At 45.1% G+C, this 25,262-nt stretch overlaps 1 protein-coding gene and 1 long non-coding RNA gene across 8 annotated transcripts; one reads left to right on the top strand and one right to left on the bottom strand.

Annotated features, from left to right (window-relative positions):
* Positions 1-2,780: 2,780 nt before the first annotated feature.
* Positions 2,781-24,203, bottom strand: slc16a2 (solute carrier family 16 member 2). The gene is made up of 6 exons (XM_076103724.1): positions 23,338-24,203; positions 9,747-9,891; positions 8,405-8,903; positions 6,829-6,972; positions 4,859-5,087; positions 2,781-3,231 (listed from the first exon to the last, which is right to left on the bottom strand). Exons 1-6 carry the CDS (start codon positions 23,819-23,821, stop codon positions 2,984-2,986), a joined length of 1,749 nt encoding a protein of 582 aa, XP_075959839.1. The 5' UTR covers positions 23,822-24,203; the 3' UTR covers positions 2,781-2,983.
* On the top strand, positions 4,466-10,530 carry LOC142963030 (uncharacterized). 7 transcript variants are annotated; one of them, XR_012957382.1, is made up of 5 exons: positions 4,466-5,101; positions 5,865-5,894; positions 6,544-6,571; positions 6,839-9,578; positions 9,816-10,530. It is a non-coding gene; the product is annotated as an uncharacterized LOC142963030 (long non-coding RNA). The 7 variants fall into 7 exon arrangements; XR_012957381.1 differs by lacking the exon at positions 4,466-5,101 and having other exon boundaries at positions 5,108-6,571; positions 6,839-7,007; positions 7,256-7,295; positions 7,405-9,578; XR_012957377.1 differs by having other exon boundaries at positions 5,865-6,571.
* Positions 24,204-25,262: the final 1,059 nt, after the last annotated feature.

Below are 25,262 nucleotides of genomic sequence, written 5' to 3'. Positions count from 1 at the left end.
AAATTCCATGTATGCGCACGCATACATGGCCAATCACGCTGATTCTGATGCCCTCATTCATTTACCAGATATTGGCCTTTAGTGAAACAGGCCTCTAGTTTGAAAGCAGTACATTAGTGCAACTTCTAAGTAACTGGCTCCGTTTGTTTCAGTGGAGAAGTAACAGAATTTCAAGTTAAAATATTGAGTGATTCATCAAATGTTGCCTCTATTTTATTATCTGTAAAAATGTCATCTTTACATTGTGGATGAATGATGTCCAATTAGAGCTAATTGGCTTTTGAGTTATTTTCAGAGAAGGTTGCAAGAGAATCTCTTGCAACCTTCATAACACAAAACTGTAACGAGTAAATCAAATAAACCACAAGTAATCAGACAGGAGCATATTGACTTGGCTAAATACAACACTTCAAGTAAAATTAGCTAGTAAAAGTAGAAGGTGTCCTTATTTTTTAAATTGAATTGAGCACAGTGTTCAGGAGCTTCACGTTCACGTTAATGTGATTTGATTTGCTAGCAGGCTAATGATACTAGTTAGCTTACATCTCCGGTACGTAGACAATTCAGGCAGCGGTACTTTTTAAAATGACCTCTACCTTCTGTTTCCGTCTGGTAGCTTCAGCTGCAATTGCTTTCAACAACTTGCACTGCCAATAAAATGTAACACTACCTCAGTCAAACTAAAGGCCTATGTGTGTGTTTTTGCTTTCAAACAGGCTTGAACCATTATATGGTTCATTACTACTTATGGTTTAGTGTCTCTTTAATTTAAGTTAAGGAAATTAGACATTTATGTAACTGCATTTCTTCAAACACAGACAGATAAATGAGGCTGTGATGAAGAGAAGCTAATGATGTGGAGGTAGAGGTGAGAGAGAGAGAGCAGGAATGCTGAGGATCAAGAACAAAGGAGCAAGTGGATATGAAGGCAAAATAAACTGGAAGGATTAATCTCTAAATGGGTTACGCTCCAACTGTTAGAATATAGGGAATGGAAGTTTGACATTTCCACAGTTTTGTGGTTCCTAAACAAACAGTTTCGGAGGAAGCCATGGTGATTGAAAACAGGCGTTTGGCAGCTTTGTGGCTCTGAGTCCTGATTCAAATTCCACCAACAAAGACCACATCACAGAAGAGTGAAATAATAAAGTAATGAAAAGAACTTGTTCATCTGGATTGCTGAGGATTGTTAGATTACTGAGGTATAGATGTATGTTTCCTATTCAGAACTGTTTGTCCAATAGCATTACCCCCCCCCCCCCCCCCCCCCCCAAAATCTACACTCAGCAATGAGGTTTGTGTAGCTTTTAGGCTCTAAAGTGTTGTAACACAGAAGCTGGCAGTGACAGCAAAGAGGCCACCACCTGAACACCGGGGCATTTCCTTCCTTACTGTGCACTAATTCCCCTCTCTGCTCCTCAGTTATGCCTATACCCACATTGTAACTCAAACAGCAGCTCTACTTCACATCTGCTCATTAAAATTCATGGTTCAAGAGAACTTGTAATCTAAGAGTGCAGAGGTAAGTGGTCCAAACGTTTAAGAAACGTAATAACTGCTTGAGGGAATACCTCGATGAGGCTGTGACCTTTCGTTTCGTTAGTAGCCCCCTCTTATTAACAGCTTGTAACGTAGTAACCGCCTCTACTATCATAAGTGCAGATGCACACACACACACACATTCAGAATAAAATGATACGAATCAGAAGTTGATAAACATCCGATGCTACCAACAGCTATGACTGCATGATTCCAACAAACTACTGTGAATTATTTTTTAAAGCCATAGGAAACACAGTTTATGCAGATTCATCTAGCACCCTGTTTACACTTTTAAAGGCCAATAATAACTGGAGAGTGTGATGATTGTAAAAAAACAAATGCTGAGAGTTAAGGCTGTACAGGCTCGCGAAAAGACCTCGCATCGACTGTAGCGTTTCATGAATTCAGGCAGCAGATGCACAGCTCTCACGACACACCCCTTGTGATTGCATAAATTAACCTGCCACAAGCTGCAAAGTCACTGACCTTAATTCGAAGCGTGAAAAAACTCTTCACACTCTCGGGTCCGTGGCATATGACTCAGTGGGAATCAACAGCTGCCACAATCGCACATCTGTGTCCCATGCAGGCAGGCTGGTAGAGTAGCGAAATAAGTGTTGCTGAAGTATTCTGGACCGTGCGTGTGTGATTACAGTGTGCGGTTGAGCTGAGGTGATTGTGACCGGTGGCTGATCTCTCAGAAGAATTGTCCGTTACATCCTGTGACATTTACAACAGACGCACGATGTTCTCTTGTAGCTGTCACAGCGGAATGGAATAAAGCAAATCACTCGAGATGAGATTGTGGTTCAGCTACACAAACCAAATACAATGTATTGTGTTTTAAAAAAAAAAGTAGATGCATGAGGTACTGCATAAAGAAAGTGTGAATTAATTTTCATTTTATATGCCTGTTATCTTAACAGTGTGTTTATATAGAATCTAGAAACAAAGCATAGTATTTTTTAGAGCTTCAAAAAACTAAAGCAGTATGATAAATGCTGTGAAATCAGTCAGTTCAAATCTCTTCGTTTCTTTCCTCTCGGAGGCATGTGTTACTACAGAGTCCCCACAGATTAAACAATCCTAGTTGAGACTGTGTTGTGCTTATCCTCCTTCATACATTCCCATCATCCTACGCTGATGTGCCTTCTTTTCGTCCTCTCTGTAGCTTGTAACAAACAGCCCATGAGAGTCCGGGGGGGGGGGGGGGGGGGGGGGGGGGGGGGGGTGTAAAACGTCAGTCGACAGAAGGTCCATGTTTGAGAGGAGGGAAATCTAAGGGTGAGAAGCGGTGCTGGCGGGCTGAATCCCTGGGGAGTAGAAGCAAAAGCAGAGTAACTTGTAAGAATGAGAAATATGTATACATAATATATCAAAGTGCACCGACAGGATCTATGCTTGATACGTATAATTATGGGTAACCTTTGTACAGTGCGACTCAGATGTGTGTCTCTACGTCAGTGTAGCCGGGCAGGATGTCTCCATTGGAGCAGCTCTTGGGCTCCCCCGCTGGTGTTGCGGTGGGAAGCATGTGGTCAGTTGTGGACGTCTCCTCTGCTGATGCCGCTGCCTGGAGCCTGCGGTGTATCAGGGGCACAAAGAACAGCACCACGCCGCCCACTATAGGAGGCACCCCGGCCAGGGAGAAGGCCACCGTGTAGTTTCCAAAGTAATCGTGTAGGAGACCTGGGCAGTGGAGGCAGGGGGACACGATTCATGTTATTATGTCTTAAAATACACAGTTGGATTCAAATACGCATATTTACCCTAAACGTTGACTATTCCTGTAAAAAGAGCGACGTAACGGCAGATAAAAATCCTGTTTTTGCTGACCTCTTGTGGTTTAATGTCTTGCCTTTATGCAGTTATGTAGAAGTGTGCTCCAGTGTGTGTCAGTACACCATGACATCGTCAGCGCTTAATACAGTGCCTTAGATTTGTCTGTCAATTGTTTTGGCTCATTGATGCACGAGCCACTTTAATTAGCTAATATTAATATAAGTGGCAACACAAGATATGGCCACAATAACACCATTACATATCAAAATAGTAGAACCCAACAAGGCGACTGTACTATTGTGTTCAAATCCAGCACTAAAACCTCGCCCTGTCTACGGATCGTATATCCACATTCTAAACTTATCTGCATGTAGCCTGAGGCAAACACACTGTACCGACAGTGACAAAGCAAGGTCAAGAAGTTCAACACTGCACTAAATGTTTAATCTACGCTGAGCTTGTGACGTGAGAGCAGCGGGATTGGTGTGCACTCACATTGTTGCCTGTAATGTATGCTTTCTTGTCCATGTACTGTAGAGTAAATACAGAGCAACACCGTGGTAATCGCGTTCAGACTGGTGAGGAGCCTCCATGTAGCTGCTTTTGTTTTTTATGTAGATGTCTTAATATTTAATTTAATATGAATACATCTACATAAAAAACATGTTATTATAGTCTGCATCCTATCAATGTCATGTTTTGTTTAACTACAGGAGATGACGTTTTCATCTGTGGTTAGTCATGAGGAAAATCTAAACCATATGCCACATTACGGTACTTTATGTCTGAATGCAGGTCTTTGTGTGCAGAGACAAAACGCGCAATCAACTTAGTCAGATAGTCATTTTGCTAAAATAAGATTAAGAGAACAAAAAAAGTATTAATATATTTAATATAAGCATATAAAAGAAAGACATATATACTTTAGAGCTGCAACCAACCATAACTTTCATTATCAGCCGATTATTGTCTTGATAAACCAATTAATTGTTCTCCCTAAAAAATGTAAGAAAATAGTGAAACATTTTTTTGACCAACTGCTGAAAATAGTTGCTGATACATTTTGTCAATCCCTGAATCAGGGCCACAAAAGGAACGCTGAGTGTTTTGTAGTAAAAGCAGTCCAGGTATGTGTGGGATCTTAAAGATGTTGGCATGAGAGAGCACAAGGATTCCTCAGTCAACAATGTAATGGTCTGCCCACAGTGCACTTCTATACACTGGTGTTATTAGAGGGAGGAGGTAGAGGAGACATAAGGGGAGTTGAGTACTAAGATCTGACCCTGATGTGATTTTTTTCCCTGAAGATAAACCCACAGAGTCACCCTCTCTACATACACAATCTGCTGTACGATCTATCTTGCCCTGCATTTGTCTTACTCTCCCTTTACTCCCTACATTCTGTTTTACTCTGTTAACATCAAAAAGCTTGCTGTGCGCTGCTACTGCCAACATCCTGGAGACAGTGCAAGAAACCAGATGACGCTAATTCTGGATTGTACTGTGTAAATCAGTGCTATGTTTTGCTTCTCACCAGCAATGGGTGGACCCGCAGTCATGGGAAGAGACATAAGGCCAAGAAGGTAGCCGATAGCCTGTGAGGCCTGCATGGGCCCGACCAGTTCGAAGGCTATGGGAGCCATCATGGTGAGGAAGCAGCCATCACACAGCCCCAAGAACACGCACACAACCACCAGTCCCTCGAACACCAAGCACTGAGGGATCATCATGGACATCAGGCCCAGAGCCATGAAGGACACCACCTGAAACAGACACGGTAACAAGCTTTAAGTCTCTCTAGTATTTCTATTTCTAAATGACATGGCTGCCTGTTTCATAGGCCATAGCTGCAGTAGGTGCTTGCTTGTTTTCAGCTCGCTGATGACAGGAAGTGAGGGGAGAAATACCGTACAGATGACTCAGTTTCTATCCTCGTTGAACTTGTACATCGAGAACAGACCTCCAGGCCTTTTGACTTCATGGTGTTATTTGTGCGACAGAGTACACCCTCCAGCTACTATTAGGACTTGGTAGAAACCTACATATTTGAGTCGGAAAACAATGTGGTAAAGATGCACTGAGTTGCCTGTGAACAGATAGCTACACGGACAGATGGGCATCTGAATGCTGAAAACTAAAAGCAAAATATATTTTCTCTGTTATTAAACTGACTTTAATTTGACAAAAATATTAACAGTTCTGAGAGTTAAGAGTCTAATGGTTTGGGGGTAGAAGCTATTGCAGAACCTGGTAGTTCTTATTACTACATTGTACAAGGAAGCAAGATGAAAAGCAATACTTAACATCTCTGGAAAAAAAGGAGAGCGATTTTATTGAAATATCATGAATGTCACGTGTGACTCAGTGTCCCTCTGCTGAACTACACACTTGATTGACAACATGCAGATTGTGGTGGTTCTGGCCAACAGAGCCTATGGATCATTTGCATTCAGCAGGCGCTCCATATACACCAGCACAAAATGAAAAATCTTGTTTCTATTCACCTCTGCTTTGAACTGCTGTGCTTCCATTTTCTCCAGACTAAATCATCCCCGCTATAGTCCAGACAGGTAATTCTTATGGCAACACAAAAGCTTATTTCTATTCTGGTACTGTAAGTGTGTGCAGATCAGCATCTGAGTCATGTTTATCTGCAGCCTAATAAGCCATTAAAGACACTGAATCTCTCTGGTTACAAATCAAAATAAATAATGTTCAACTTAGTGACACTATATAACCCTTTCAATAGAATACCATTAAATACATCCTGGCTCAGTGGGATAGTATGTGTGCCAGAGGGGTGAGTAAAACAAAGGGAAAGTGCACATAACAGAGTTCACAGCGTCTGACAAAGAGCCTCAAAAACAACTGTTAATAGGTAACCTTAAGTCTTCTAATTCAGGTTGAAGTTGGTGGGCAGATTTTTAATTTTAATATTGTTACAAGCTATTATCATCGTGAAACTGTAGCACAGGAATGTACATGTAGTACTTACAAAACCTATTAAAATCATGTTAGGCTGAAAGTGAGACTATAGGCGGTATTAGAGATCGAGCTAGTTTCAATCTCGACTCAATGCTTCAGACCCTCATACCACTTTTAAAGCGAGGGTAGGGAATGTTTTTTAGAAACATGTTTTTGTTACATTTGTTGAAATTACCTTTTACATCCCAACTCTCTCTCTCTCTCTGTCGGTGCACTCATTGCGCGTCACCGGAGCCTTCTACAAGCTGCCAGCTTGACAGCTGTGAGTACCGACGATAGCAAATAGTGTTTTATTATTTATGTTTATTATATGTTTACATACATAAGTGGTTTTGGAGGGAGGCCTGAAGGGACGAGCTGTCGGTCTTGCAGACTTGGTGACTTTCTTGTTGTATTTAGTTAATTCTGGTGCTAGTGCTGCTAGCTGCATTTATCGGTTGAATACTTTCAAAATGTATTCTTGCTTGGTTTCTCCACATTTTATATTTTCACATTTTATGCCTTCAAATATTTCCTCACCTGCATGTAGATCTTTTGAAGACCAGGAATGAGGTCTCCGATTTTGCCGAAAGCGAGGCGTCCCACCCCAGATGATGCTCCTATGCATACCAGTAGAACCCATTCCTTCTGGGTCCCCTTGTACTGCTCCTTCACAAAATTCATCTGAGACACGGAAAGAAAAACAGACACAGTGCTGCGTGAGCTTTGGCTGTGTGCTTGTTGATTCAATGTGATTGTGCTGCACAAGAAGCTCACCAGAAGCTACTCATATTCAATTATTTATCACACAACCTGCTGGTTTCTGATATGTTTATGTGCTTCAAGTCTATGAAGTCAATTAACTCAGCAAATGGGTGTGCATTTAGGGGGGGGGGGGGGTTGAGGAATTGTCCATCCATAGCCCCAAAGCAAAGGTCTAACAACAACAAAACGTCTCCATCCACAGACCTTTGGAACAGCAGACCAGGAAGACCCAACGCATATAGGTCAGACCCTCCCACTCTCTCAGCCCTGACCCCCCAAATCAGATCCAAAACATTAAACCGCCCTCTGAAGTCTTTCCTGATCTTGTCAAATATTTGCTCTGCTTTGAAGGGCTCTACATTCATCAATGGCCATAGGATAGGCATGTTTAGGGACACAGAGAGGCCATACAGGAGAGGTTTCCTGAGGTGGTTGAGCCAATACAAAGACCGGGGCTGTGTTTACATCTGGGCCCAGCCTGAAACAACAGGCCTGACAGAGGGAGGCCGGAGCTGGAACATCCGACATCTGGATAGAGGGAGATCAACTTCACAGCTACACGCTGCAGCTTTACACTTCGTCCTCTTCCTTCACTATCTCACTATTTCACACCAAAGTCAGCCATAGGTCACGTGCAGATTTTTCAAATCTACTCTGAATTTTAGATTGTTATCATCATGAAAGCTTAATTACTATACTTTGACTTGAAGGTGATTTTTATTTTATTTTTTCATCACATTATTTAAGTCCAAAAAAAAATCACGTTTCCTCTTTTTGCAGCCAAAATTAATCCGTTTTATTTTACACATTTTTTTTTATAATTTTTTAATTTTAAAAAGAAACAAAAAAAAATGTCTTTGGAGAAATATCAGAAATGCTCCTTTTCCTCACAGCCACTGGAGGGGCGTGTGTGTGTGTTTTAGATGGATAGCAGCTGGCGGGCTGAGCCCCAGCAGGGAACGAGAAACAACGTAAACAAATCTGTGCTGTAGCTTACAAGCCAAGGGCAGACATCATGTTATTAGCAGTGGTATTGAACCACGCCAGCATTTGAAAAACAAAAACAAAGGGACATTAGCTGTTACGTTCACATGCTATGTAATGTGCTTCAGCTGTGCAGCTAATCAACACCGTAATGCTATTTATATAACCCTCTAATATCAATTAAGAGGTCAGGATTGCTACATTTTCACAGTCACATACCATTTTATCTAAGGATGTTATAAACTTTAAGGAACTGCTTTCTTAATATTTGTACAGTCTTTAGTTTCGATAACCCAATTCAAGGCAGGAGCAAACACACAATGTGCACTTATAATTTAAGTACAAGCATTTCCATTATTGTTCTTACCAGATGGACATACGGCACAAAGTAGCCCAGTACAGCTGTTGCTACTCCAAACGCCCACACTCGGTATGTCAAGATGTGGAACACACGCAGGTTGAAGTACCTTCTGACCCCACCCAGAACCCTGCTCCACCTGCTCCCCTCCTGAGCGGTGGCCCCTGGCTGGGTTTGGGGATTGGCAGGGCCAGGACCCATGCCTGGGGGTCCCATGCCTCCTCCAGCAGGCAGTAAAGGTTTGAACAACAGCGCCAGCAGGGCCTGGACCAACATGAAGAGGCTGAGAATCTGGAAGGTCCTGCTGAGGCCCAGAGGTTCCACCACCTTGTTGAGGAAAACCGGGAGGCCCATGGAGAAGAGGCTGGCACCGGCCGTCACCACACCGTTGGCGAGGCCGAGGCGCCGGCGGAAGTAGTGGCCGAGGATGACCAACGAGGGCTGGAAGGCAAAGGAGGAGCCACAGCCGAACAGTATGCCATATGTGAAATAGCGAAGGCTCAGGGAGCTGCAATAGAAAAGAAATTGAGGGTCAAAGGACAGAGGGTGTTGTATGTTGTACACATTGCAAAGCCCCTTGTGGCAAATTTGAGATTTGTGATATTGGGAAATATAAATATAATTGACTTGATGATCAGACTGGTATCTATACATTCCGAGAAAAGCTTCCGCAGAGCCGCAGGTATTGTTTGCGGAGCTCACAGAGAGCAGGCAGAGACGCACCGCGCACCTTCTGAAAAATGTGACTACGCTACGGACCGCAAACTGCAGAAGTTTGATTGGATATCAGGGCCGGGAGGTGGGTTTTCAAAAAATGACCTTACATCCCTTACAACAACAACAAAAGACCGGTGAGACTGCCAATAAATTAGTTTCTATGCACGATCCGCCAGAGAACTATGTATGCCTGGTGTGCACGAGAGGAGCCAACACAGAACGCATAGGCACACAGTCGCAGGAATATATATCAGACATAAGGCGGAACTGTAATTCTGGCTGCCCCTTTTAGATTTTTGTAGGTAATAAGACATCCAAGGTTTTCCTAAAAGGTTTCTGTGGAATTGTTCGTATAGCTTTATTTGCATTGTTGCATCTTCATGTTTTTTTCTCTCGGTCTGTGCAGCTGCTGTGTGTATAGAATTCGTCCAAGAAAGTGGAACATGGCCACGGGCTTCTAAAGAAGGTAAATATAAAAACTAAGATTTTTGAGCATTTCAAACATCTCGGAGTATTTATTTTTCAGAAACACAAATGCTTTGCTCTGTGACTAACATGTACTATTAATACATCATGGGCACAAAGTGGGGCCAGGACAAGTAGTGTCTTTAATTATAAATGTACAGTAGCTTACTTTGCAAAGGATGTACTGAGCAGCCCTATAAAAGCCAGCAATGCCCCGCTGACTGCTGTCTTCCTACAGCCGAAGCGGTCTGTAAACATGCTGACCACGGGTGAACAGAAGAAGATCATGCCCATGGCCAGGGCCCCGACCCATGCTGGAGAGGAAGTGGAGAGGAGAGAGAATTCATTGTCAGAAACATGTGGATACCCTGTATGTTGTAGCTGTCACCTAAAGGAAATAAAAGACAGTCTTGTACCCGTTTGTGCACCAAGCAAGGCTCAGATTTCCATGTAACATGAAATGTGTGCTGTGAATCAATGTGTAATTGTATATACAGGATACAATACCATGCAATAAAACTGACATATAGTCAAATTAATGAGTAGAAACCTGTTCCCTTTCCTGCATGGAGACAATAAACTGGCTCATTTTGTCATATGCAGCTTGAGAATTTGCTTCAAAGCAGCTTTTTTTATTACATAGTTTTAAAGTCAAACAACTTTAGTGTAAATAGCGCCCCACTCGAGAACAGGACATACAAGTTGTTACAGTAGAAAGAGGAGTAAAAATCAAATAGACTTTTCCTTTATAATTTTACAATATATCATTTGTATAAGGAAGTCATTGTATGAACAACGTGCCACCTGTGATCTCTATGGAGGCCACAGTCGAAGGTAAACGTGTGCTTCATGTTGAATCTTGTGCTCCAATTGCCTTGTAGGCATTTCAACGATACCTTGATGTCATGAAAATGTCATATTTGCAGAAGCTTTGAAAAAATAAAGGCCTTTGTATGCACTATTTCTTCTTGGAAATCTCTCTCTCTATATATATATATATATATCTCTCTATCTCTATATCTCTCTCTCTCTCAGTGAGACCCTCTACCATCTGATGTGACTTGCTATTAATATGAATTTATGTAACTCTGCTCTTTAATGTGTCTTTACTTACATCAGACACACAGTATTAGATTTCTCATGGTGATTAAGCAGATCAAAAAGTGTATGAAAGTGGACAGATCCGGCCTGTGGTGTAGTATCCATCCAGTGTTGAAACATAACGGACCAGAATGATCCAGCAGAGACACCGCGTACCCTGAAGCGCAAACAAATGTCTGGATCCAATCTCCCGGGGAGCAAAGGTAGCTTTAATGTCTACCATGGTGTCTGGGCTGTAGGTCACACTGATCTAACAGCTCAATGGGAATGAGACCAGAGAGAAAGAAAAACAGGTGGATGGACTGATTTACCTACCGAGACACACACACACACACGCTCTGAGTTCAGTGTGAAACATGAGCTCTACAACACTGTACAACCCGTCTTTGTTATGGCGGATGACATAAATATTCTATACTATACAAGCACACATCTGCCGGTACACGGCGTACACTACAAAGTAAAGTTTGTGTAGTTTAAGGGTGGGACTGCACCCAAGTCTTCCTATAGTTTATTTATCCAAATGGAACAAGAAAGGGGGGAATTCTTTGGTCTTAGTAAAAAGCATTTCACGTCACATCTGCAGGCATACAGCAGATACCTGCAGTGTATCCAGGAGTGGATATCAGTATGGTGCAATAGTAAAGTAGGTCAAATGCTATATTGAATTTCAAATGGTTGTTGTACGTTGTCCTCCCAACCCATTTCAACTGAAACACCATACATAATATACCATTAAGATGGAACTCAATGACAAAGTCGCATGAGATCAGATTAGCCCTAGAGTTTGGATTTGGCTTCCCATAAGCACCTTAGCATTACAATAGCACCATTTTGCACCACTGATTTAGAGAGCTAACAAGCACTCTCAGTATGGGACTCGGTGTGCTTTAAACTTAATGGTCTTCAGATTGACCCCACACCATTCAGAGGCAGTCTACACCTGAGGGGTGTATCTGGCTCTTTAGCTGCTAAATGCTTAAGTTTGTTCACCTGCTAGTCCCAAACTGTGCCTGTCCACTGTTTGGTGCTGGGCAGGTAGCATACAGCAGGGTTTTTAAGATCACTAAAAACAGCTGCCTGCTGTGGCTGAAAGTGAAACTTGTGAGAGTGAATTAAAGTTCAAAGTCGTAAAACCAAAACAATGAGCTAGAAGATGCTAAATGCTCCGTAGAGCTGAGGGGAACTGCAGAGTTGGCTCCCAATTCTCTGTTGGTTTGTCACTACAAGCTTTCACATTACACATAGTAATTTGATCCGATTAACGTCAATATAAAAATATTGTTGACAGCAGTTTAAAATATATTGAACCCTTAAAATGTCCAGAACTGAACATCAGGCAACAATGTTGAGCATGACTGTATGTTACGCTGTACAACACATGTTCCGTTTAGCTCTTGCAACATATTTGCCCCGAGGGGCAAACATGTGGCTTTCCAGTATGGTAATACCGAGATTAAACTCCCCACAATGGAAGTCAACTTAGACTGCTCTCTAAAGGTTTCGCATACAGCAGACTTGAAATTGGACTTTGGCCAATAATCTCTTCAGTTAGGGCTACTGTACTATGTCGATGACACAATATCTGCATACATATAGGGGGATAAGTCTGCATATTGTTGAGGTCTACTACACTGGACTCAATGGTTAGTCTTCCACAATCAACTCCTTTCACCATTTGCATCCTCAATCATTTGTCCAGTTTCAGAAAAAAATACTTCAGAGGAAGAAAGTTGTGTAACTGGAAGCAGCCTTGTAACATGCAGTCATCAGTACCAGCATAATGTCACGTTGTTCTGTTCAAATTTCACAATTACTTCATTCGAGTCTGCATCCACATGCTTTCTTGACTGAACCACTGTGGAGAAGATGATTGCAGTCCCCGTTTGAAAGTGCACTCACTGTTCCTGCGTACTGAACCAAGATATAAGGATCAACCTTCAATCAGAGGCTAGCAAAGCAACATCTTTTCATTCCTCCACTCTCTCCTCTCTTTGCCAACTAACCCCACCACGAAGCACCCATCTCCCCCTGTCCTGGCACAAGCTAAAGGTCTGTGAATAGACTGAGTGGAGTGCATTCATTACAGACAATTAGGGCTCCAAACAAAGGAAAAAGGACACGGGGATGGAGACTGAAGTGAAATGAAAAGTGTGTGTGTGTGTGTGTGTGTTCATGGTGGTGAGGAGGCTTAACAATCGTTCCTCTCTTTAGGTGAGGGTGCAATCTGACAGCGAGTGAGTGTCTATGTGGGCCTTCTGTATATTGGAGGAACTATCTTCTCTTTGGCAGGGAAACACTGTTGGGGGATGTTTAATGTGCAGAGAGAGTTTCACAACAGTAATTAGTTTCGCTCTAGTTCCTTATTTTTAGAACTATGTTCATTTGTTTCAATGTATATCATGACAAATTATGACCAAACCAAATATATATTTCTGTACAATATGTACATATGTGCTTTTGTGTCTATACTTTGACTGATGTCATGTGTGAGTACAAAGCTGAAACTGGTCCTAATTTATTTCAGTATCTACATAAACATCCTCCTGCATGCCAAACAAACCCTCTTTTCTACCACAATTGAGTCATTATGGCGTTCAGGTTCTTCCGCGCCTTTCAAAACAACATTATATTTTACATTTTACATAGCTGTGATGGAACAATTACCCCAACACAGAGGTTACAATATGGAGTCCAAAATGAAATTCACAAAGGCACACCTGTCAATTTGCAGCTATAGTGCAAGAACAAAGTATTTGGACAGTGACACCGTTTGGTTGTGTTTGCCTTATACTTTTAGCTTTAATTTTAAAGTGTTAATATTCCTATCAAATGAGCCGCATATGGATTAAAGACTTTACGTTCCTCAGTGTTGGTGGTAAAGTAACGTAGGATGTTCTTTCAAATAAAATGTTCACAGCATGCTCTTTAGATTATCCTGAGAGGAAAATGCATTGTTTTCTGGAAAGGCATGTTGCTCCCGGCTGTACCAATTAAATGTTATCTCCCTCCAGTGTAACTAAAACTATCTGCCTAGATAGATGTCACTGCAGTAAGTAAGAAACTATATTTTTGAGGAATTTCACTGAACACACAACTTTAACATATAAAGAAATCAACCTCATAGTCCCTGTTTCATTTCACATCCAGAGTGCCAAAAACAATCAAAAACACATCACCGTCCAAATGCCTTCTGTTGGATTACACTTTTATCTTTAGACACATGGGAGAAATATTCCATCAGCTAGACAATGCATTAACGGAAAGGCTGCGGTACAAGCCCATTTCCTCGAGGCCACATTTAATGTCTTTAGCAGGCTACGGCTGGGCAACATGTTGTTGCATGACGCACATGGTCACTTCAATTGAAAAACACAAACTAAAAGAAACTAAACAGCCTTATGGAAATTAGGTTGACATACTGTGAAATGATTTTATGTTTGCCTATGTTGCACAGCACTAGTTAGCAGAAATGGATTTTTATCCCAAAACAAGTTTGATGTTTGAGTGTGTTGTACCCTTTATGAGCACACAGCAAGGATAGAAGCTACATTTTGAGAGATTCGCTCAATAAAATCGCATTAAAGAGAAACAAGCTATTTCAGAAGGTAGCTAGCAGATATAAGCTGTATCAAGCAAGTGCCGAGAAGATAAGACATTTTTAAAAAAGGTATTTACGTTGTCAGTTTCTCATACTTTCACACCCGTCCACACACCTGTTCCCACCTCCCTAATCAGCTCTGCCTGGCCTTCCCCGCCCACCTCCTCACCTGCATCTCATTCCCTTGTCAACCACTCTCTACATTTACCGTTCACTTCCTTTGTTCCATTGTCAGATCATCAAAGTTGCAATTTTACTGCCAGTTGCCTGTCTGCTGGTTTCCTGCCTGCCATTTGGACTCCCTGCCTGTGAGTCATTTACAATAAATCACTGAATTCTTCCTACTGCCTCCAACTGTCTGCATTTGGGACCAATCAAGATATTTACCAGTTACATCAAGCTCCAAGTTACCAATATCCACTGCTGCACAAACAGCTCGTGTTGGCACGTTTAATAATGGGGTTGAATGGATGTGTATGGGATATGTTTTGCAGAGAGGACAGTGGGTCATATGTGTGTGTAGCAGCACGACTCGGCTCTCAAACTTCACTCCTGAAACACCATCTGTTGTGCTACTCTAAAGTCTTGGTTATACATTCCACAAGGACGGTCGTACGGACATATGAGCTGAAGCGGAATTGTGACGAGGAAACGTCTCATGATCCAAAGTTATCTGTTTTCTCCGCCCCATCGAGGTCCGCGATGGGCGGATGTGCAAAAGGACAAGGAAAAACCTGCCGCACCAAACACCTGCGAAGGGCCGCGTCTGAAGATGTGACGTCACTTTGTACAGACACCCACGACCTTTGTAGATGCGTCAGGCATAAATCACACTCAAATAACTCCACTAACTTACAACTGGTAGCCCTCACCTCATGCTGGATCTCACTGCTTGAGTTTCTCGAAGTTAACACCATATTTCCCACAGACGCTCACTTCTAGTTGTGAAAAGGTTGCTGTTTATCACCGATCCATTCCTTTGTATTGGCTAGGGAGAGTTTGTCTTCTTTTTTCCTAACTATTTACATTCGCCCCTGCTAGCTAGAAAACTTTCTATAATTAAATACCTTAATTTATTGATGTTAAAGTAAACCCACTTTCAACAAAACAGTCCATCCCTGCTTCTGATCATCTGTACGTACCTGTTTCTGATTATGTGGAGCTTTAAGAGACTCTGATCCCAGCCAAACCCATTCCCCTGCTCTTTGGAATGCCAAAAATGCCACAGTACTCTCTGATCTGCCAACCTGGGATTTGTAGCTGCCCTGGAGATGCTGGGGAAATTCTGGGCAGCGGAACTACAATACAGCACTACAAAGCACAGCAGTAAGCTAATGATTGGAGGAGTTTGAGTGTGACAGCATAGCCACATTTATTGAATCCTGGATGTTTTTGTTTTTCTTCTCTTTTGAGAATTGAGGAGGATATTAAGGAATACAGTGTTGAAGCCGGCTAGTATGCTTGAATTGAATGGGTAGAATTGGGCATTGTCCTTTAAAGATTAGCTAGTTCGATACAACTTTTATTTACCTGTACATCAATTGAATTGATTCCAGGCTGTTCCACCCTGACAATAATACAATTTAAATATATACAGTAATTCCCAGGTAATAAACACCTGCTAAGTACTGTTTATCTGCAGCTTCAATACAAACATGTTTACTGACTTTATTTCAATACTAAGCCCTTGTTAAAACTGTCAGCTCAAATGTTGTTTTGGCATTCCCAGATTGTCTCCAGATTGATTTTAGAAAGTGTGGACAGCAAAAAAAAAAACATGAAATGTGATTTTTGCAAATTGGATCCAAACCACATTGGACGCGGTTAAAAAAAATATATATATATATAAAGAGAATAGGATACAGCGTTGGTGGCAGCGCCCCGTTTGTTCTTATGAAAGTTGCTCAATGGTGCCAAAGATGCTCCATAAAGCAGATGCATTACAAGCAACACCAATGGTTTGAAATGGTATGCACTTTCTGTCTCCTAAGTGTCATGGTCATAGCGTGTTATAGCTCCTCTGGGAAGCGGGGCAAAAGTTTAATAAGTAAATAGCTATAACATAGTATGCATATTTACAATATTTCATCAACCCTAATCCTAACCCGGGACACACAAATCCGATCATAGCCTAAGTACCAAGCCAAATAAGAGCATCATGATAAAACAAACAACTCAACATTTAAACACACACAATCTCCGACTAGTTTTACTTGTGTTACCATTGTTTCTCCACTATTACTGCAATCACTATGAGCTACTCTGAACTACTACTAAGTGTGCGTCAATGTGTAATTGTGGCACAGAGTTGCTTGTAGCTTTCTGATATGTTTCCATTATCCAACTTACGTTGTTAAGATGTCTGGTTTCTTAAGTGTAATCAGTGTCTTTTTTAGCATTTAATGGAAAACTCCATTAAAGGCCAAATGCTGCTGTCACTAAGGTTTATAGTCTGGAGTGAAACAACTCCAGTCCTTGAGCTCTACATTTAGACACAAATAGGACAGACTGTACTTGAATGAGCCTCTGTTTGTCTCGTTGCAGTCTTCCCACTGATCTGTTTCACACTAGTTGCATAGAGACGGGAAATCATTTCAAGTATTAAGAAAAGATGAATCACTTACTCACTCAGCCCCTTTTCTTTACTCACATTCCCAGTGTTTGCAAACGTTTTCTGAGTATCTTGCACATGTGGCTCACCTATGGTCAACCACACATCACCTCATCACTCCCCACTGATTTTAGAAGCGTCACAGTCTTTAACTTTAAAAGAATGTTGTGTTGGTTACACATCTTTTACATGCAAGCAATTTTGTACAACAGAAATGAAACTTCTAACCTTGCCATGCTGTAATCATTGAGTAGAACACCAACATCTGCAACTCATAACCCCCTACCTTCTTTAACTTCTTTAACTTAAAAAAAAAAAAAAAGCGGTTCCAATCCCCCACCTTGATACTTATAAAGCTATTTTGAAAATCTCTTGCTTACCCCTGAAGGCTTAATAAATACCTAGTTTAATCAAGCTTGCTATAAAGACCTAATGCTAATCACATCTCAATCATTTTGTGTTGCCTTCTCTCCTGCTGCGCTGTAATGTATTGCTTTTGAAGTATATTGTTTTAAGATGTTCTGCACATGTAAATTGAACTTCTCTCAGACTGGATATTTGTTTAAAAGTTGTACAACTGTGGCTATTGTTGTTAAGCTGTTTCCCTCCGTTTTCTTCTATTGCAGGGGGGAAAGGTCAGTACTCGGCCTACTAGCTTCATCCTTCCACATATGAGAATAACCAAGAATCACATCCAAGGAACGACTGAAGACGAAATCCTTCACAAGCCAAAAAAAAGGGGGAAAGCTGGCAAGTAATACCTTGACAGCAACTGCCTTCTGTTGAATGCAAGAGATACTGTAAATAATACATCTGGCCTGGAATCTGTTTCAGGCCCAACACACTCTGAGACTCTCTATCACGCAAAACCTGAAAGTAATGTGATGCCCTGTCCCCAGACACAGTCATTTCCTTCACATAAATTAGAGATGACAAGGTTCAAGATGCCATTAAATGAATCAACCTGTGCCTAAATGAGGCTGATCATGCCTGAGCCTTTTGGTTGTCACTTCATGTTTTTCATGCTGATGAGAAATGTTGAATTTGTTCCAGGGAACAGTCTTAGAGCCGTAATCCCTTCCGACATCCTGACCTGAACCTTCGCTGGTGATGTTGGATCTTGACGGGAAGTTAAGAAAATACCTACTCTTGTTACATGCTACTCCCCTCCTATGTCACGATCAGGCTTTGCCCTGTGTGTTCTGTGTCTTTGTTTCTTTCTGTAGCTCCTCACTCACCTAATCAGTTCATTCAGTGCACCTGCCAGTCACACTCACCTCATCAGCTCATTAGTCTCACCTGTTCACTCTGCCTAGTTCACTATTTAAACCCCTGTCTTTCACTCACTCACTGCCAGATCATTTTGTTTGTTTCCTACCTACCCGCCCGTTTTGCTCATCCTGTTCCCGGTTTCCCAGTCTGTCTGCCCTGCCTTGTCCTGCCGGATTTTCCCCCTCGTCTTTTGTCTTGTCCTTGGATTACCTTTTTTGTTTGTGAGCTATTAAATACCTTTTTTCCCCTACTCTGACTGTCTGCGCTTGAGTCCTCATCATGCCCCGTGACAGAATGATCTGGCCTACAATGGACTCAGCAGACCATGGGTTGGAGTGCCGTCTCCCTGAGTGGTATGAGCAGTTCATGGGAACCCGCCTGGCCTTTGGTGGGCCTCGGAGTGTCCAGAAGGCGAACCGCGACCTGATGGACTGCCAGCTCAACACTCGTAGGAGACAGAGAAAGAAGGGTCAGACTTCCGCTCCTGCTGGGCCGCAGCGATTCCCCGCTCCCGCTGGGCCGCAGCGATTCCCCGCTCCCGCTGGGCCGCAGCTAACTCCAGCTCCCCGTGTCCTGTCGGCGGTCCGACCGACTCCACCTCCCCGTGTCCGGTCGGCGATCCAGCCGACTCCAGCTGTCGCCTCGGAGCAGCAGCTATCCCCAGTCCGGGCCGCCGCCGTCTTTGAACCGCAGCGACCTCCAGTCCGGGCCGCCGCCGTCTCCGAACCGCAGCGACCTCCAGTCCGGGCCGCCGCCGTCTCCGAACCGCAGCGACCTCCAGTCCGGGCCGCCGCCGTCTCCGGACCGCAGCGACCTCCAGTCCGGGCCGCCGCCGTCTCCGAACCGCAGCGACCTCCAGTCCGGGCCGCCGCCGTCTCCGGACCGCAGCGACCTCCAGTCCGGGCCGCCGCCGTCTCCGAACCGCAGCGACCTCCAGTCCGGGCCGCCGCCGTCTCCGAACCGCAGCGACCTCCAGTCCGGGCCGCCGCCGTCTCCGAACCGCAGCGACCTCCAGTCCGGGCCGCCGCCGTCTCCGAACCGCAGCGACCTCCAGTCCGGGCCGCCGCCGTCTCCGAACCGCAGCGACCTCCAGTCCGGGCCGCCGCCGTCTCCGAACCGCAGCGACCTCCAGTCCCGGCCGCCGCCGTCTCCGAACCGCAGCGACCTCCAGTCCCGGCCGCCGCCGTCTCCGAACCGCAGCGACCTCCAGTCCCGGCCGCCGCCGAACTGCAGCGACCTCCAGTCTAGGCCGCCGCCGAACTGCAGCGACCTCCAGTCCCGGCCGCCGCCGTCTCCGAACCGCAGCGACCTCCAGTCCCGGCCGCCGCCGTCTCCGAACCGCAGCGACCTCCAGTCCCGGCCGCCGCCGTCTCCGGACCGCAGCGACCTCCAGTCCGGGCCGCCGCCGTCTCCGAACCGCAGCGACCTCCAGTCCGGGCCGCCGCCGTCTCCGAACCGCAGCGACCTCCAGTCCGGGCCGCCGCCGTCTCCGAACCGCAGCGACCTCCAGTCCCGGCCGCCGCCGTCTCCGAACCGCAGCGACCTCCAGTCCCGGCCGCCGCCGTCTCCGAACCGCAGCGACCTCCAGTCCCGGCCGCCGCCGTCTCCGAACCGCAGCGACCTCCAGTCCCGGCCGCCGCCGTCTTCCCAGTCCGATCTCCAGTCTCTCGAGTGCAGTTCCCAGTCCGATCTCCAGTCTCTCGAGTGCAGTTCCCAGTCCGATCTCCAGTCTCTCGAGTGCAGTTCCCAGTCCGATCTCCAGTCTCTCGAGTGCAGTTCCCAGTCCGATCTCCAGTCTCTCGAGTGCAGTTCCCAGTCCGATCTCCAGTCTCTCGAGTGCAGTTCCCAGTCCGGTTCCCAGTCTCTCGAGTGCAGTTCCCCTCCTGGTTCCCAGTCTCTCGAGTGCAGTTCCCCTCCTGGTTCCCAGTCTCTCGAGTGCAGTTCCCCTCCTGGTTCCCAGTCTCTCGAGTGCAGTTCCCCTCCTGGTTCCCAGTCTCTCGAGTGCAGTTCCCCTCCTGGTTCCCAGTCTCTCGAGTGCAGTTCCCCTCCTGGTTCCCAGTCTCTCGAGTGCAGTTCCCCTCCTGGTTCCCAGTCTCTCGAGTGCAGTTCCCCTCCTGGTTCCCAGTCTCTCGAGTGCAGTTCCCCTCCTGGTTCCCAGTCTCTCGAGTGCAGTTCCCCTCCTGGTTCCCAGTCTCTCGAGTGCAGTTCCCCTCCTGGTTCCCAGTCTCTCGAGTGCAGTTCCCCTCCTGGTTCCCAGTCTCTCGAGTGCAGTTCCCCTCCTGGTTCCCAGTCTCTCGAGTGCAGTTCCCCTCCTGGTTCCCAGTCTCTCGAGTGCAGTTCCCCTCCTGGTTCCCAGTCTCTCGAGTTCCGACCCCCTCCTGGTTCCCAGTCTCTCGAGTTCCGACCCCCAGTCTCTCGAGTTCCGACCCCCAGTCTCTCGAGTTCCGACCCCCAGTCTCTCGAGTTCCGACCCCCAGTCTCTCGAGTTCCGACCCCCAGTCTCTCGAGTTCCGACCCCCAGTCTCTCGAGTTCCGACCCCCAGTCTCTCGAGTTCCGACCCCCAGTCTCTCGAGTTCCGGACCCCCAGTCTCCCGAGTTCCGACCCCCGGACCCCCAGTCTCCCGAGTTCGGACCCCCAGTCTCCCGAGTTCCGACCCCCGGACCCCCAGTCTCCCGAGTTCCGACCCCCGGACCCCCAGTCTCCCGCGTTCCGACCCCCGGACCCCCAGTCTCCCGCGTTCCGACCCCCGGACCCCCAGTCTCCCGCGTTCCGACCCCCGGACCCCCAGTCTCCAGAGTTCCGACCCCCGGACCCCCAGTCTCCAGAGTTCCGACCCCCGGACCCCCAGTCTCCAGAGTTCCGACCCCCGGACCCCCAGTCTCCAGAGTTCCGACCCCCGGACCCTCAGTCTCCAGAGCTCCGTCCTCCGGACCCTCAGTCTCCAGAGCTCCGTCCTCCGGACCCTCAGTCTCCAGAGCTCCGTCCTCCGGACCCTCAGTCTCCAGAGCTCCGTCCTCCGGACCCTCAGTCTCCAGAGCTCCGTCCTCCGGACCCTCAGTCTCCAGAGCTCCGTCCTCCGGACCCTCAGTCTCCAGAGCTCCGTCCTCCGGACCCTCTGTCTCCAGAGCTCCGTCCTCCGGACCCTCTGTCTCCCCAGTCTGCCAGGCCGGCCATCCCTCCTCTGGACCCCCTCCACCCACCCGGTTGTGGACTCTGACTCTCGGCCTCGGAGGAGTGATAACCCTCCTCCGGGCCCCCACCGCCCTCCCTTGGAAGATGTTCATGTTTTTGTTTTTTGTTTTTCTTTTGGACGTCTGGAATCCGTCCCTTGGAGGGGGGGTACTGTCACGATCAGGCTTTGCCCTGTGTGTTCTGTGTCTTTGTTTCTTTCTGTAGCTCCTCACTCACCTAATCAGTTCATTCAGTGCACCTGCCAGTCACACTCACCTCATCAGCTCATTAGTCTCACCTGTTCACTCTGCCTAGTTCACTATTTAAACCCCTGTCTTTCACTCACTCACTGCCAGATCATTTTGTTTGTTTCCTACCTACCCGCCCGTTTTGCTCATCCTGTTCCCGGTTTCCCAGTCTGTCTGCCCTGCCTTGTCCTGCCGGATTTTCCCCCTCGTCTTTTGTCTTGTCCTTGGATTACCTGTTTTTGTTTGTGAGCTATTAAATACCTTTTTTCCCCTACTCTGACTGTCTGCGCTTGAGTCCTCATCATGCCCCGTGACATCCTAAAAAACATTTATTTTCACTATAATCTAAAACAGACCATTTCAAAGTTCTTCCCTTAACAAGAACTTCCATAACAACTTATTTAGTCAGTGGTCGTTTATGTGATTAACGACTTCAAAGCTGGAGGCCAAAACTCTGCAAAACCATCAAGGGACCAAACCTCCAAAGATGCTTCATTGACAATAAAGTGGAGCCTGAGGTTTTTTTTCTCAACATTTCCACTACGGTAACAAACACAAGCAAGGAAATGTCAGTTATTGGAGGCTCGGGAAGTCTTTGTTTTCAAAGTTCGTCTGGAGACTGTTTGGTCTTATTCCTTGAAAGTAACATAAGAGATTTATATATTAAGATGTGTGTGTCTGTTCCAGTATATAGCTGTATCATAGTCTTGCACCACCCAGTATTTTGACAGAACATTCACCAGTGAACGCTTGTGATATTTATCTAACAGTGGAGACAGAGAAGTGAACATTGGCCTTAATCTGGCCATGAACAGCATGTGGCCAACAACAGCTTTACTGTGACACACAGGAATATAAATTCCTGGAATTAAATTATCCCGAGGTCTTTTAGCTTATATACTATATTTAACATTGTAATAATGGATGTCTTGAATGCATAGGAGTTTTGTCACATGCCTCCCATCTCTTTTGAGTCTTTTAACTGTAAATAGTCCGAACAAGGAAAAACCATAAAAGTAATGTAATAATAGATTAAATATTGGATATTCAACATTCTGTGGAATATTTAGATTCTGAGCAGAAACTTTTTGCAAGTTTGTAAAGTTTGCTGGGTCACACTTTTCAAGTAATTAAAATACCTGGGGTACATTTCTATAACTTTCAGCCTTTGGGGGAAATCACTGTCAAAAGAGCCATTTGTGACTAACTGGAAATGGATTTGCCACATCTAGTTAAAGGAGTTAATATAACAGTGATGTTGATGAATGGAAGGAGAGAGCTGCTCAGTCAAAATGCCTGTTAATGATTGAACATCAGCGATGGTGCTCTCCAAAACATGCAGCTGACCAAGTCAAACAAGGAGGAAGGAGGAGTTTTTAAAAAGCACACTTTTCTGAACAAAAATAACATGCAGAGTTTAAATGTATCGACGAGGCACGTAATGTAATGTTTATTGTGCTACTCTAAGTGCTGGGTGAACCCACTTGTACTCTGAGATGACCCATATTTCTTTAAGTGGCATAGATGCATATATACACTAAACTAGTATTAAGCTGGTGTTACATGAGGAGATTGTTTTCGTGATGCTGATATTCTATCAAATCATTCACTGGAGCTCCCATTTCCACCTTTTAGCTTTTCATATCATGCATCCAACACACACAAAAATAAATGTGCATCTGTGCACCAGTTGATGTGTTGTTGTTTCACCTCATCCTCAGGCTCGCGTCAGCAGACTGTCTGGTGGTACTCACCCACTTTGAACTGAGACGTCTTGTCGTCTGGGTCTGCGTGCTCCTTCATCAGCATCATGTGTAGGATGCCGAAAGAGTTTTGAATGCCGAAGATCGACCCGTTGCACCAGGTTGCCGCGAAAACCACCAGCCAGCCGAAACCTCCTTCGGGTGGGACGAACGCGGCTCCTCCGTGGCCGCACTCCTCCACCTGGACCCCCGACTCGGAGTCCGACACCGGGCAGAGGGGCGGCTTGCTCCCGGCCTCCAACAAATGCACGGAGCTGTCCTCCTGCACGGTTTTACACTCGCTGCCCGCCGCCTGGTCATCCTTCCCGCAGTCTGCTTCTCGAGGGGCAACTCTTTGCTCCGTCTGAGGATCCGCAGCTGTCTCCTCCGCCCGGGACGCTCCGCTGGACGGCTGCGCTTGGTTGTCTAACCCGTTGATCCCCATGCTGTCTGGTCCCGGCGAAGAGGTTACTGTGAGCTTTTGGCGCACATGCATGAGATATAGGTCACTGACATAAGAGCGCCGATTTGAATAACCGATTTGATTGACTTTATGTCAAAATGTGCAAGGCAGACGGACGGTCCTGACTGTTAGACAACCCTTACACGCTGCTTTATAGCCGAAGTCTGAGCGTCAACTTCAGCGAATAAACCCCAACCTGCAAAACGTTAAATGTCTCATTCCGGTCCACTGTATTTTTCCAGGGATTAGCAGGCACCGCCTATTCCTCCTTTACGTGTGAGTCCGTGTCAGTTGAAGCCGCCTATAGACTACAATCATGTAGGCTACTTTTTTGCTGGCTTCCCCACAGCTCATCAACCTGTGAAGACGTCCGCTTGGTCTCGACACCGTGTCGTACCGTCACGCATGTCCGCGCACGATCCGCAACATCCCCCCCCCGGTGATTACAAAACGATTACGCGCTCCTCCTCTTTCATCTGATATCGTTACTCGGTATAAATAAGAAATATGTAGGCCCCGCGTGGGTCCTGGAGGCTGTCTCTGCTCTCTCAAATGTAAATAGAGCAACGGCCGTCATTCAACGGCTCGCCCCCGCCTACCTCCCCCGGCGGATGGACCGTTCTAACCAATGGCTGAGCTCCAGTACAGTTACGGTAGTTTACAGTTGTGGAACGAGTTTGCACTTCGGATCTGCTTCGGATTCACGTAACTTTTGACAGTTTAGGTCATTTATCGCTTTATAAATGTGGTGCTTCGACACATGTTTTTGATGTGTTCCTGCCCCATGTACAGTACATAATAATTCTAGTACACTTTACTGGGAGTAAAAAACTAACTGCATGTTCCCACCCATTTCTGGTAACTCCATGCTAAAGTATTTAGAAAAATATGTAATTTAATAAGTAACTACATTTACTCAAGTACTAGATTATTGACGAGAGTACAAGTAGGGTACTTGTAATTTACTTTAGCATTTACAATTTATGCTTCATTATACTTATATTACACTATAGTTGTATTTTATTATTAGTGGATATATCATTGGATTGTTACTACTCATGGATGAATGTGTAAACAGCATTTACTCCAAATGCAACATTTAGCATTTCAGCATATTTTACTTTGACTACATGATTGCAATTGTTTGGGTTGTATCCACATGATTGAATGCAATTATTGTAAGTTGCATTGGATAAAAGCATCAGCTAAATACATTTAAAATAGTAATCTGAAAATTATCAGGTAACTATCTTTGTAATCTAAATGGAGTATTAAAAAAAAAAATACTCAAGTGAAATACACGTATCTCAATACAAGTATAGTGCTTCAGTAAATGTCCTTGGTTATTTTCATCTGTCATCTTTTACTCAAGTAAAACATCTGGATGCTTCTTAAACCACTGTGAAAAACAAAAACAGGATAGTTGTGTTTTTCTTCTAAACATCTGGGTCAACCATATAGCTTCCAAACAAAA

This window comes from Anarhichas minor, unplaced genomic scaffold (assembly GCF_050575085.1).
Source record: "Anarhichas minor isolate MPS153535 unplaced genomic scaffold, ASM5057508v1 ptg000028l, whole genome shotgun sequence".
NCBI classification, from domain to species: Eukaryota; Metazoa; Chordata; class Actinopteri; order Perciformes; family Anarhichadidae; genus Anarhichas; species Anarhichas minor.
This window is presented reverse-complemented; position numbering and strand designations above follow the sequence as displayed.

Coding starts and splice junctions, on each gene's coding strand:
- slc16a2 (XM_076103724.1), bottom strand. CDS start 23,821: ATGCATGTGCGCCAAAAGCTCACAGTAACCTCTTCGCCGGGACCAGAC. Junction 6,973..8,404: donor TTGTGCCGTATGTCCATCTG/GTAAGAACAATA, acceptor TCCGTGTCTCAG/ATGAATTTTGTGAAGGAGCA. Junction 5,088..6,828: donor TTCAAAAGATCTACATGCAG/GTGAGGAAATAT, acceptor TGTCTGTTTCAG/GTGGTGTCCTTCATGGCTCT.